This window comes from Lutjanus erythropterus, chromosome 9, assembly GCF_056507025.1.
Source record: "Lutjanus erythropterus isolate fLutEry1 chromosome 9, fLutEry1.hap2, whole genome shotgun sequence".
Classification (NCBI taxonomy): domain Eukaryota; kingdom Metazoa; phylum Chordata; class Actinopteri; order Lutjaniformes; family Lutjanidae; genus Lutjanus; species Lutjanus erythropterus.
This window is the reverse complement of record NC_139325.1, coordinates 24,906,296-24,921,329: the sequence shown is the minus strand read 5'-3', so window position 1 is coordinate 24,921,329 and position 15,034 is coordinate 24,906,296. Positions and strand designations below refer to the sequence as shown.

General features: G+C 37.4%; 1 protein-coding gene across 1 annotated transcript in view; it reads left to right on the top strand.

Annotated features, from left to right (window-relative positions):
• The first annotated feature begins 6,659 nt into the window (after positions 1-6,659).
• rorc (RAR-related orphan receptor C) overlaps positions 6,660-15,034 on the top strand; it is a 33,411-nt gene continuing 25,036 nt past the window's right edge. The window contains exon 1 of the mRNA XM_084726824.1: positions 6,660-6,717. Coding sequence (XP_084582950.1) covers positions 6,666-6,717 — 52 coding nt within the window. The 5' untranslated portion in view covers positions 6,660-6,665. The remainder of the gene's footprint in view (positions 6,718-15,034) is intronic.

The following is a 15,034-nucleotide window of genomic DNA, read 5'->3' as shown; positions in this document are numbered from 1 at the left end:
GAAATCACTTTAGTTTTCAGCCAAATTAAAGTAAAATTAATGTCACTGATTAAATATTATCCATGATAAATAGTATAGACTAATCGGTTTCCTAATTGGTGTTCTGAGCTACAATATCCACAGTGCAAATCAGGATCAAACATAAAAATATAATTTAAAGTAGTTTGTATTTGCTTTATTCATCTTTCAGTGTGTGGATGAACTGCTGTGTAAAATTTAAAGCCTTAATATGACCTGTGGCAAGCAGGGAAAAATTATTTTCTGCATCACCAAACTGAGGTTGACATGGCAACACGATGCACACAGTTTGTGCTGCTGTAATTACATTACACAGCTTCATTCGGTGTCATTACTGACATATGTCTCAACGACATCAAGGTAATAATTAGAGTGGCTCTTGTCACAGCCGATTTACTCTGAAACACTGAGTATAACCTTCTCTGGACCAGGTTACGTGTTCAGCATAAGTTACCATGGTGATCTAGCCCAGGTTAAAAGAGAGCCACCTTTGTGACATTGAAAAGCCTGGCATTAAGACTCAGCATACTTCACTGATCTTGCTTCATAGTACACCCCTCAGGTGATTCAAGAGAGAACTTCTCTAAAAAATGACATTGTTGAATTTCTATTCATATCCTAATATTCATACATCTCTGCTGGCCTTAATTATTAATAACAAAATTTACTTGATGACCTCCTTTTTCTGTTACTAAGACATCAACAGTACATATCTTACCATTATTTATGAAACTACACCATTAAGTTATTTATTGTGACAACAGTATTGATGGTTTTACACTGCAGTTTTTAAAGGACAGATTATTGCTCAAAATGTACTGTACATGAATATTTTGTTTCTGCTAATAAAGTCTTACCTATTGGTATTGTATAAATGATACAAACCATGTGTTTGTTGACAAATGAAATTGTTTGCAACAATTGTATTATCTTCCTTTTTTGATTATTGTACTGAGGTTTTTGCTTCTCAACTTTTTCTCAACTCAAAAAAGATGAGTCTTAAATTAATTTGATTCGGGACTATGGATTCAAGGATTGTACCAACATTATAGATACCATGATCCACTTTTTCTGCAGCACTGATCTGATTCTGATATCTAAATTTGGATATCTACTGATACCTGTATGTTAACACATTACAAGTTGTTGTCTTGCTTTTTTCTGTTTTCCAACAAAGCAAAATTTTAAATTTCTCTAACTATGATCTATATTATAGAGCACCATATAGTTGTATAGATTGTTTGGCAAAAGGCACTCTGTATTTCTGAATTGTTTTTGAATTAATCCCTTGATCAAACTTGATATTTAACTGCTTATATAACTAACAGCATATGCAGTAAATGTAATAAGGTCTAACTGACAGATACTGATATGGTAATATTTGATAAAAGTCAGGATGGTGTACAAAAATAGGACACTTGATAAATTTGCCTAAAATAAATGCACAATATAATGTGCAGCATTATATATTTATTTTGAAACTCACTTTGATAAGATGGTGCAATCAAAAAGATGCATTTTTTTTAAACATTTCATTTGAAAAGACAAAATTTCATGCTTTTTATTTCCATATTTTAATTTAGATCTTCATATGTGGGTTGCTGATGTGGTTATATTTGACTATGAGGTGTGGACTTGCATGCCATGAGAATACCATGCCTCACAATGGAGACACAACGGACACAAACCCAGAAACATGATGATACCAGTTGTCATGTTGCTCAGAGGCTGGTTTATCTCACACTCTGACAATCTGAGCAGGTTTGTATAGTCAGAGACGGGCATGCCACAATATGCCAAAATAAGTAACACAGTCCACATCACAGAGATGTCTGCGACTGCGACTACACAACATGAAGCTAAAGAGCACGCTTATGACACACAACTGAAAGCAATGAAAGCACCATTTCGAGTTGTGCTCAAACTGTGCAGACTACATGTTGACTGAGGACACTGTTTAATTTAAACATCATGGGAACATATTTAGATTTTCTGTTGGTGTAATAATGTTTACTTTGTAGTTGACATACAGTTGGAAGAACAAAACAGACAGCGTCCCCCCCCCCTCTCTCTCTCTAACAATCAGTCCACATCAGCCCAGCAGTTCACTTCCGCTCACTTAGTTCTAACCTGTCATCGTCCTCTGGCTCTGGTAGCACAAACATGTCTGGACATGTCCAATAAAGCTCCTCGACTAAGTGTCCAGGTTTCTGGTTGTTTTCGGGTTGTAGTGGTTTTTGGCACACTGACACTGAGACATCAAAGTTGACACGTTTCCAGTGTTGGTCATGATCTTGAGACCTACTTTTATAGACTTATAATACTGTTTTACTTTTTAATAATCCCAATTTGTCTGTGTTTCTATGGTGTGCCAAACTCAGAACACACATTTATTGTTGCTTTTCGGTATATTTAATGTGTCTTACTAACATCTCCTGCTCTTAATAGGAAAATTCACATTTTTTAATGTGGCTATCCAATCAGTGTTGATGAATGATGATTGAACGTTATCAAATGAAGCAATAAATTTGTCAGTGCATGCCATATTGACCCGGAAAGATTACTTAGCCTGCTCAATTAGCAGTGCCAACAGAGCTTCTGGTACTAATGCTCATGTTGCCATGTATTGCCTGTTAATATACTTTGATGGATAAAATGCTGGGTATCCAGAGGCTGAGACCAGCAATCCAAGCTGAAATAGTCAGCTGGTGCCAGAAAACCAACAGATTTCACAACAGGAGAACTCAGCTTTCTTGGTCAATTAAGCATTTACCATCAACACTGACTGGACATCCAGATAAAAAATTGTGATTTTTTTCCGTTAATTACACCCAAACAGTCATTTGACTGAGCCACACTTGTAAAGATGATGCAAAGATGACAATTAATTCTGCTGGATTCATGAAAGATGTAAAAAGAAGCTTAAAATGTATCAGTTGTGTTATTAATGTTTCCTGTTGTTGTCACAGCTTATCTATGAATTATTTCTGTTGTATCTGAAATACAGATTAAAGTGTCTCTGGCATTTCTTAATATCACTCATATGCTTTAATGTAAATGGCCCCAAAGCTCTAAATTATTGGTGAATTTAAGTGTTGCTTATTAGCGGGTGTTGCAGAGTAAGTGTTTGCTTTGCAGTTAATTATAAGTTGTGAGTATACAAATTTTTGAGCTGTGAAGCCTGCATACATCTAACTGCATTTAACACTTGTTCTCACACTGTTTGGTCTGACATGTGGTTTCTGAGTGTATGGACTCCTCACACTAGGCTTGGTGGTGTCCTGAGGGCCCCTCACATCTTTAACCTCAGTTAAGCGCAGATGGAAATGCTACCGGTCTAAAACCTTGGTGTGTATGTGTGTGTTTTTGTGGTGGATGAAGGACAAATGAGCACTAGCAGTTATTTTTCCTTTTCCCCTGAAGAGTCATGTGGTCAAGTTGGGTGTGAAGAAGCGAGTAGGGGGTGGGGTGAAGTGGTCGCAGTTGTTTTCAGCTTTCAGTTAAAACCACCTGCAACAACCTCTGTCCACTGTTTCCTGTTTAAAAAAAGCCCTCGACAGGATGGGGACGTGTCTGTTAGAGACTGGACAGTGACCACTTATCTTTTAAATCTGGCTTCATGGCAAATGTCACCTTTGGCAGAGGAGTATATGAATGTGCATCCTGACAGAAACATTGCTATGGGACCTATGGAAATTTAACAAAATAGGCACATTGCTGAAGTTTTGTAAAGTATTTTATAGATTTAATGATTAACTTTCCAATCAAATGCTGGCTTTTTGTGGGCCCTCTCCATCTGCAAGCCTCTAGCTCTGGATTACAGCCTCGCACAGTGCAGCGCTGAAGGAAATCAGAACTGTCATTTACTTTAAAGGCATAGTAACAGGATTTTCCCCAAAATATTGTATTTTATGTATTTTCAGATTTTTCATCATTTTGCTGTTTGTGTCGTTTCTTGGAATCAGTGATTCTGGAAAAAGACTGTTGAGTCTCACTCCCAGATATCAATACTTTGGGTTGATGGTTCGGGTGAGACTCAACAAACAACCTTAACCCAAGGCGTTGGTATTTGATGATGCAGGAAAGAAGCTCAACAATCAACTATCTACCATAACTGACAAATCCTGCATATTCTACCTTTAAGTAAACGTAGCAAAACTACTTGGAGAAAAAAAACTCTTAGAACAGTTCTAAGTTTAAAATCTTACTCAAGTAAAAGTATATTGATATTATCAGCAAAATGTCACATGTAAAAGTACTCATACAGCAGAATGCCAGTCAAAGATGTATTACATATTGTAATGTAATTATGAATGCATAAATTTGTAACCAGCATTTAATACTGTGGTAGACTGGGGTGGATCCTTATATTTCAGTTCCTATTTTAAGAGGCTGTCAGATAAATGTAGTGGACTAAAAAGTACAATATTTGCCTCTGAAATGAGAATAAAGTAGCAAAAATATTCAAACAAAACTTCATAATTGTACTCAAGTATATACAGGCAGAATTTATCAAAGTATATTTGAGCAAGTACTGTATTTAAGTACAACTTTGTGGCACTTCTAGTGTTTCTGTTTTATGTTCTTTATACTTCTGCACCAGTACATCTACAAATATTGTACTTTGTACTCCACTCCGTTTGTCAGACAACTTCAGTAACTAGGTACATTTCTGATTACATTTTTCATGCCATTCCTGTTCAGTTAAAACCACGTAACTCCAAATGTGATTTTAATGTTTAACTGAAAAACTGGTAAACTGATGGATTAAGTGTTGGCATTAAAGGGCATAGTTCACTCAAAACTGAAAATTCAGTCATTATCTACTCATGATCATGCCGATTCAGGGTCAGTTTTAGTTTAGTCAGGTTTAGTTTTGTTAGTCCACAAAACACTGCTGGAGTTTAACAGGAAAACAGAATTGTAGAATCTCCCAAACAATGTAATTGAATAGTGACCAGCTTTCAACCGCAAAAAAACAACCAATCAAAAACCCACCCAAAAATTTGAAAGATGTCATTTACACATCATTTTTAGCCAAAATCGTCACTATAGATCTCTAGCTTGGACTACAGATGGACTTGTACACCGTTTGAACTGCGTGCGTGTGGTGTGATGGCGTGCATGCACGAGTGAACAGCATGTTGGGGCTTTTAAGAGACTTGGATTACACCAGACAAGCAGTATGGGGGCATTTTATGGGTTGTCTTTTGGTTGTTTTTGTATGTTTAAAAAATTGGTCACCATTCACATGAGTTGTTTGGGAGATATTGTGACATTGTTTTCATGTGAAACTCATGCAGTGACCTTTAATAGACACTCGAGTAGATAATGACAGAATTTTCATTTTTGGGTGAACTATCCCTTTAACCAGGGCAATGTAACCTGTCAATGTCTTTGTCATGACAGCCATTGACCATTAAGTGGGAATAACTACCTGGACTTCAAAGTGGTACCATTTGGATTTTACATAAAGGTGTCATTTAATGTTTAAAGGTCAGTGTGATGACAGAGTACAATACCACACCTGCCATTAGCTAGTTTGTTGTTAAAATAAGATAACCACAGTCTGCTGTTATGTATATGTGTATATATATATATAATGTTTTATATGTGTGGGTTTGTTTTTACAACACTGCTGTCAGTATAGTACTTTACTAAATTTAGTCGGCCTACATCACACCACTGGCAGCACATAGGCTGTTTAGCATGTCTGGACCCAGTGTAAGCGTCTTAGAGGAGCATTTACCACAATGATGTAAACCGAGAAGACATCGATTATTCATCGTTTTCTTTGTGTCTGCAGTTGTTCTCCCACCACAGTTAAAACGCGTTATTGCATAGCATTACTAAAATAACTCCCTCCTCATGTACTGCATGCGCAGATCCCTCCAGGTGGTTTGAACAAGCCACTGAAATTACACCAGCAGCCTATAGTACAGGGATTTTATACATGTTGAGTGTGTTGCTCCCCAGTCAGCCGTGAGGGAAAAGGCCAAACCTGCACTGGAATTTAATGTCCCCTCTATGCATTGTGTTTTTTCTCGATTAGTGTGGCGGAAATTTGTGGCAGCAACATGGGATTATATTTCTCAACTGAGCACTACAAAGCAAAACCCGATCCGCTGCTATTACGTAACAGCCGGTGACATAACTCTCTCCAGCCTGGGACGGTCAGGGCGCACAGAGAGCGCACGGAGGGGAGGGGTGGAGACGGGGGAGAGGACCGGGGCGCACGGCTTGTGAACGGCCGGCCGGTCCAGCTGCACTCTCTCCTCTCTGCTGCTGCTGCCTCGGGGGGAATTAAATTATTTCAAAACAACCACACAAGAGGAGGTGTACTGTTGGACAAGTAAGGGGAAGAAGAAGATGAAGACCGAGTTGTGGGAGCCGCTGTAAGGGACAGGAAGGAGGCGAGATGGCAGTGCATATTTTCAAATGTCTGCGCCGGCCCGGGCGCTAGAACATCCAACAGGTAGTATGAGAGCTCTAGTTTTAACGCATTTGGCGGCAGGCGGAGTTCAAAAAACCGACTGACATTGCAAGACTGGGTCTGTGGTTTGTGTGCGTGTGTGTGTGTGTGTGTGAGAGAGTGAGAGGTGAGTGTGTGAGTGTGAAGGGCCACCCAGTGTTTTGACAGGAGAGTGATGGAATATGAGGAGCCCGACGTGCCCCCAGCTGACACCCCCATCAAAAGAGGTAAGAGGATCCATCACTGAAGTTTTGTTCTGCAGTTTGTAGCGTGTGTGGGCTGTTTCAACTCTGCTTCTGCAAGTAGCATGCAAGTTCTCTGATTAATCGTTTTAGCTCTTTGTTTGTGCGTTTGTTTTATATTTATCTTCTGAAGTGGTGTTTTATGCAGGGGCGTGAATATAGACACTTCCGGTAGTGCAGCTGCATTGGGGGAAAGAGACAGGCAGTAGTCCAACAAAATGCTGGGTGGAGAACAGGCCTCCAGACTGCCACCTCTGAAATACACCTGTCTCCAAAGAAGAGCTCTCATGGAATAAAATTGGTGCCATATATGCCCTCAGAAAGCCAAACCCATCAACCCACTCATCATTTTAAGTTTTTGGGTAAATAGATCTAATCTATAACAAAATTACATGCAAATTGTATGTTGCATCAGCAAAGATGAATTAGGTTTACAATGAGTAAAATGGGATTTAAAATTAAACAGCTCCATTGCACAAGTATAAACTAATTTCAGTTTAGTGAATCCAGGTTTAGTGATTTAAACCAAATTAAACAGAGTGCAGCCAATATGGAGATGCTTGCTTACACAAGTTATGATAAATACATTTAAAAAATAATAAAGTCCATGGACCTAATAGGCCTAAACATAAAAGAAGGGGGAACTATTAACTATTTAACTATGAACTTTTGGCTTCCCTATATTCCTAAACAAAACATTGTATTGTTTGCCAGCTAGCCAAAAAAAAGTTAACAAAATGTTACACTGTTTACTAGTTAGCTAAAAAGTAAAAAAAAACAACAAACAAAAAAAAAACAGAAAAAATGGTCAGCTAAAAAGTAAAAAACAAAAGGTTGTATTATTTAGCTAAGAAGTTGTTTTAAAACGTTATACTCTATTGTCTGCTAGCTAGCTTAAAAGTTAGTTAGCCAATTCATGATGACTCAGCAGAAAGCTTTAATGGAGAGACAAAGTCCCACCACCATGAGTGCTTCGGAAAGAATATGAACGGTAGTCAATGGTGACATACAAATATTATTTTGAATCCCATTTGACTTGTGTCACGAACTACATAAATGACGTTTGTCAAAGATCATTTTGCAAGATAAGAAGGTGTTTTACTATCAGATTGTGAAGATATGTAATTAGAAAGATTGCACACGCAGAAGTTGATAAGTGACGTCCTGACTTTCTCCCTCCAAAATCGTTACTCTGATGCCTGTGTGTTTTCTCACGGGGATGTAATCACACAAGCAACGGGTCTTGCTTGTTCTTTCACTTTCCAGCTAATAAACCAGGAGTCACTGGATAAAATCAAGTAATAAGTATGTTACAAGGGACAGTGAGATTAATGTTGGTGTTGTGTATTAGGCGAGATTAGAGATGTAGTTCACTGAGTGGTTTCACAAAAAACTAAACTATGACAAACTGACACCTTCTTGACTTGTAAAATCATGTTTTAAATTGACAAACAGCATACGTGTAATTTGTGGCACAGTTCAAATGGAATCCAAAAATAATCTCTCCTCGTAGACTACTGTTCATATTTTTTACCAAATTTAGGTCCCATGTGGCACACCAGATGGGGCGTTATTAGGCACTCTATTGTTTGCTAGCTAGCTAAAAGGTTAGTTAGCTTAGTTAGCCTACTCATGATGACCCACCAAAGAAGCTCAAATTTCTCCTCCGTTGAGAAAAATTTCTTGGCCAAATTGTCAACTGGAGTGAAAGAAAGGGGGTACGTTCGAAGAGTTTATTCCTTCCTTTATCCAAGGAACTTGATCATTTTGCTCAGTTCATCAAAAACAAAAAAAAAGACAGCCATATTAAATGTCACACCTTTTCAAGTTTAAGTAATGTTGATAATTGATCACATTTTAAATCAGAGTTTTAAGTTTCTGGGCAACATTTAAATTTAATCTTTTATATTTTTAAACTAGCTTAGAAGTTGACCACGATTTAATGCGGTTTAAGAATGAATCGTTGTTGTTGCAAACGGCTTTATTCTATAAATAAACTGAAAATTCAATCAATGATGCAATGATTGCTTGATTGCGTGGTAACATGTATGTTGATGTTGTCCGGTGTCAAATTTATTTGATCATGTGTAATTCATTATCTCATCTAGTAGATAGGACTAAGACCCATAATAATTATGTGCACTGGGGTCCATCATAACTACCTTGTGCCACTGATTTTATGTTCCTTTCACTTTTACACAAAACAAAGCCTTGCTCTGAATTCCCAGCATGCCTTTCTGTACTCCCACCCACCTGTGCTCACCTGTCCTGCACCAGCTGACTCTGGGTCTCGTCTATTATCTTCTTGCCCTCCCCTCTCATCCATCTTTACGCCATTAACCCTCCTCATCCCTTTCACTGGGGTGTGGTTAAGGTGCTGTGTGTGGGTAAGAATGGCAGTAAGCCGGGGTAATCCCTGCGGATTAGTTCTTATTTTTGTTTCTGTTTCTGCTCAATGCTGTTCTATTCAAAGCCTCTCACTGGCTAAAATCAAACCGTTGGCAGTCAGTGGAGATAAGACACCCGCTGGTCACTCTGCCACAGAAACCTACTGCACAGCTTTCCTACTACTCTCAAAGCATGGAGACACAGTTTACTAGAGTTCACCTGCACTGCTGCATCAAGGGCGACTGTTTGAAAAACACTGTCGCTCAAATGAATCAAATTAATGAATGAGAAGTGCAGACTGAAGAAAAGAGAGCGCAAGAACAAGCAATTATAGACTTTACTCAAGTGCAGGTAGCAGGATCACAGTTGAACAATACTCCATCATCATCATCATCATCAGTCAAAGTCATTTTAGGTTTTACTTTGATGGACCGATCACTGATTAATCAATTAGTTGATCAAAAGAAAATTAAAAGTTAATCGTTTCAGTCATTTTTCAAGCATTTGCTGGTTCCAGCTTCATAAATGTAAGAATTTGCTGCTTTTGTTTGTCATTTATGATAATCAAAGAAGAGTCTGTGGGCTTTGGACTGTTGATTGGACAAAAGCAATTTGAAGATGTGATGTTGGGTTCTGGGAAATTATTAAATCATTTAATTGTGGAAATAATTGGCAGATGAATCAATGATGACAATAATAGTTTGTGTTAAACCAACACCAGTGATAGTGAGTTGGGCTGCACCTAACGATTATTTTCATTGTCACTTAATCTGTTAATTATTTTGTCGATTAATCCATCGCTTGTTTGGCCTATGAAATGTCAGAAAATGGTGAAAAATGTTGACCAGTGTTTCCCAAAGCCCAAGCTGACATCCTTATATCAAATATTTTGTCCAGAAGATTTTGGTTACTTGAGTAATGAACTTTTCACCTCTGTTTGTTTGTCTGTTGACATCAGTGAGTGGATTGAGTGGTGAAAGTAAGATTAACAGAGAGGACAAGACGAAAAGCAGACATATATGTATATTGCTGACATATATACTAAAAAATACTTCTCCAGTACATATATACCAGGTATATGCATAGACATGTACACAAATAAGCACCAGTGTTTGTACAAATTTTAACATTTTAATTGAAATATGATCCTATTCTTAATTGTACCTTCAACTACTGTAAATGTCGGAGGATTACAGTTGAATAAAGCTACATTCAAAGCTGTACTTAACCAGACAGCTCTTTTGAGCCACTGATATCGAGCCATGCAGATAGTTTCGGTTTTGTTTACTAGAGCATTAAAATATGTGCTACTGCAACTTCCATCACTTGTACAAGCACTGACAGTTTTCTTTAAAAAGCAAAAACTCAACAGCGATGTGTTTTTTCCAGAAACAGTTTCCCGGGAGTTATTTTCCATCAAAAATAGTGAACACTGTCTACGGCAAGGTTTACTTGAAAATAATGTAAGTAAAAGTACTTATATTCTTATGCTGAATGAACTGTTGAATAAATCATCAGAAAGAGAGAGGTTACAAAAAGGACAGGAGGAAAAACAGATATCATTGAGTATTTATTATAGGTATACAGTACATTGTCAGTACTCATGTATACAAATAAGATTTTAAGTGTCTTTTTTATATTGTCATGTGGTAGTGGTTTGAAAATTGAAACAGACATGTAATCACAGACTATGAGAAAGTTTATTAGTATTAAATGTACTGTAGATGTGTATATAAGTCTCATATTCCTCTATTCTGTCATCACTTTTTTTTAACCCACTTCAGTGCAAGAAGAAAAAGTCAAGATATACTAATATGGGGAAATTTGTTGAAAATGATGCATAAGAAAACTGGAGCTGTAACAACACGATATGCAATAATCATCATGTTGACAGAGCATAAAAAGAAGATTTTAACAACCCTGAAGCTACTTCAGAGGAAATGGAATAGTTGTTTACGGGTTAAAGGTTTTTTCTACAAAAAAAAAAAAAAATCATGTGCTTACTAATCAGGTCCTGGCAGTGCTGTGATGGTGTTTTAATCTGGTTAAAGTGGAGTTTCAGTGTGGTTCTACAGTTTTTCATAGTGCTGAGATGGCTCATCTTAAGGTGATGAGTGTCTTGGTTTTAGTGGCTGTTGTGGGTGTCTTCTCATTTTTCGCGAGCACTGGGTTTCGTCTCCGGTGCTGCTCCATATTGCCTCTCCACCTTCCTGTAGGGTAGAATTCTGCTCCTGTTCATGATTGGATAGAAACTCTCTGCGGTGTCCACCAGGGCTCTACTGTAGCCCCGATCCCCCTCTCCATATACTCTATATGGAAACTATATTATTCTGCAGACGTTTGTGAACTTAAAGTCAAGATGAAACAGCATTTTGAGAGAATCTAGCTTCTGTATCGTGACAGGTTAGGCAGGCCGGAAGTAACATCAGCAGGAATTTGATTTTAATGCTGAAAAGTGGGCGTGTCATAACCTGAGGTATCATGCTGTTATCTTAGCTCTGCGCTGTTAAAACTTTAAGATCAGTTAATGTCATGATATAATTGGTTGAAATTGGACGGTTCAAGCCTCCATAAGCACACACGTCACATTTTGTTTTGTAGAACGAACATGACTGGTTGATTTTAATGTAAGAATATAAAGAAAAACAAAACATGGCACCATTTACTGATGGTATCAGGATGTGGGAAAACTCTGTGCCACTGGAAATCTGCCATCTTATCCACTATTAAAGAATGGAACGAGGTTTGAAGTAGGATAGCAAGTTATGAGCAGGTTGCTGAGAGGAAAGATCTGTTTAATGAGGTTAATACAAATAAGTGTGAATACATTTTTATGAGGGCAAAAATACTTTCATTTCTAAAATGAACCACAATTTTGGCCTTTCTACTGATGTATTTTCAGAATCTTCAAAGTCATTTTAAACCATTTGGTCAATCATTTATTGTTTTCTGTAAGACGTACTCTGAAATTTTTTTTTTTTTTTAATCAAATCCTGCTTTTATTTGTCACACCTTGAACCCTTGTCCTTTTTTTTCATAAAACTCTACCCTCACTGACTGGCAGAGTACTGTAGTTTAAGATTAATTCAGATTGATAGTGATTTGTTTTTTTGTCAGGGCTGTGTGAAATTTCTGACTTCATATGCATTAGCTAAAAACATTTAAAGCTAATTGCACTTTTTGTTCAATACTCCAACATCCAAACCTGTTTTACCAAAGTATTTGTTCATTTTTTGTTATATATTTTAGGTATTTTGTAAATTGGTTTAAATGAATAAATGGGTGATTTTATTTGAAAACCTATACGATACACATTATTACATACATTAAAAGTCACTGAGGATGAAAATACAGCAAAACCTGAAAGTTTATTTCTGCTGTGATCTTCAGAATCGGCTTTATTGGCCTAGTATGTGTACATATCCAAGGAACCTGTTTTCCTAATGCTCTCCGTGTACTTATAACATAAATAATAACTGTATACACAAGTCAAGTGCTCATTAGTTGTAAAAGTTAAAGTATTTTTTGTAAATGTTCAGCATCTTTAAACAATACCATGATAATACTGCACCGTGATACTTTAATTTATTCTAATTTTGATATGAAATTTTAGTTTTTGTTTAATGTCTAATGTAGTGTATATTTATACATGTCTACATACAATATATCTGCATACAATGTGCAGGATTTATATGACAGTATGTTAGAGGATTATTGATATTGTGTATAACCACTCACTTACATTTATTTTGTGATTTACTCATTTATTTAACTACGTATCCTGACCAGGCTTGTCAGAAAAGCTTTGTAGCTTGTCTGGATTTAATATAAGTACCTTTTTTGCGTCTGTCCTGTGCTGTGTGTGTCACAGTTTACATTCAGGCAGATTTGTCGGCCTACTCTCTGGGTACAGTGGTCTTCGGTGCTGTTATGTAATGCAGCAACTGTCACTTCAGCAGTCAGCTTAGATGTCAGAGTGTAGAGACGTTAGTGAGATTTCGACTGATGAGCGGTGTTGATGTTTATGCCTCGGTAATCAGCAGGGTCATGTACAGTGTGTGTGTGTGTGTGTGTGTGTGTGTGTGTGTGTACAGGTTGGTGGGTTTATGGCCTGGCTGACAGGTGTGTGTCGCTAAATGTGTACGTACTGTGTCACATTTAGTTTGTACGGAAGCCGATGTTGGTGATTGCATACGATTCTTTTTCCAACCACTGACCACAGTGGTTCATTCCGTTTGACGTAGAGATCACTTTTAAAAGTTAAAATCATTAATAACACGTTTCAGAAATATCAGGGGGTTTTAGACTGAAATTCAGTGGTTTTAAGTGATTTGCCCTCTCTTATTTCTGTTAATAAAAGTGTGTGACTCACCAAAGAAAACCAACCATCAACCAGCAGCTTTTATCTTTTAAGTGAAGGTGAAGTTATTTAGCTGTCAGATGAAAAGAAATCTTAAATTATGTTTTTCTATTTTAAGGAAGGAAGACATGTTTGTGACAGGTTTGTGGCAAGTTATGAGAGTGTAGTGACACTGAACTGTCACTACACTCTCATAACCTGTCACAAACATGAAGGACTCATGTCATTTGGTCAATAAGTCATTTACATTCATAAAGGCTCCTTTATGTTTGATTAGGAATGTTAATTATTTATCATTAATCGATTAATAGCCATGAAGAATTTAACCGGAAAATTAAAATGTGTTAATCAATAGTCTAGAAATAGGAGTAATTACACCTCATTTGACTTGTTTTGTCTGGTGGAATCATTTGTTGAACTTCAACTTAAAATGAGAAATAAATGATCACTTTTTGTATGTTACTAATATTTATGATTAATTGATTAGCTAATTGTTAATGTTATCAAGTATCGGTTAAGGAAAATGCACAAAATTTGCAGCCCTTTTCAACATCATTGTGACAGTGTAATGACAGTCTTATGCACAACCCTTCAGATTAAGTGTTCCAGACACTCGATGTGCATTTCTGTAGCTGAGTAATGAAAAGAAGGACAATCAGCCTTCACTCTCTTCGCCAAAATCATATTAATGCATTTCTTATGTAACTGTTTACACATTGCTTAAACATGTTAACCAAATGGGAAAAACAACAACAACAACAGGATTAGACAAGTTCAGTGCTCTCAATTCGGAAATGATGCTTATATTTACTTCTAAAAAGTTTGTTTTAAAGTTTGAACATAGCAATCACCTTTGCTCAGTTCGTGTTGAAATTTCTTTACATTTTCCGTGTGTGCGTGCACTGCTCTGCTTTCATTCCATGCTTTCTGCTTATGAAGCAAAACTGATTTGATGATGGGAGGAAAACAGTGGAAACCACAGAGGGCCTGTTCTGGCGCCAGACAAAGGCCGGCTAGCTCTACGTCTTCCATTGATACTTATCTCCCCTGCCTTCAAACCTCTCGGTCTCATACACACACTCACATACACACACGCACACACACACACATACAGAAATAAACATCTTGGTTCAGACCCTCCACGCTTTTACCCACACTCACTGCAACTTAGACTTTCTCACAATTGTGGTCAAACAGGCAGACAAAAAAGAGGACCTATTGCTTCACAGACACCCACCTTCCTCTGCCTTTATCTTCTGTGTGTGTGTGTGTGTGTGTGTGTGTGTGTGTGTGTGTGTGTGTGTGTGTGTGTGTGTGTGTGTGCATGTGCGTAGGGGTGTTGAAGAGTCACACAAACATAACATAGACACACAGCGGTGCAAATAGGAATCTTCTAATTTAATCTCTCTGCTATCAGTAAGGCTTCTTATCTGTAGACACTAGATAGGCCTTTTTACACTGGAAAGAATACTAAATAGTACTGCGTTCTGCAGACTCTGCTCCAAACTGCCATTAAGGATTCGACAATGATGAGTTTATCAGAGCTGAATCTGT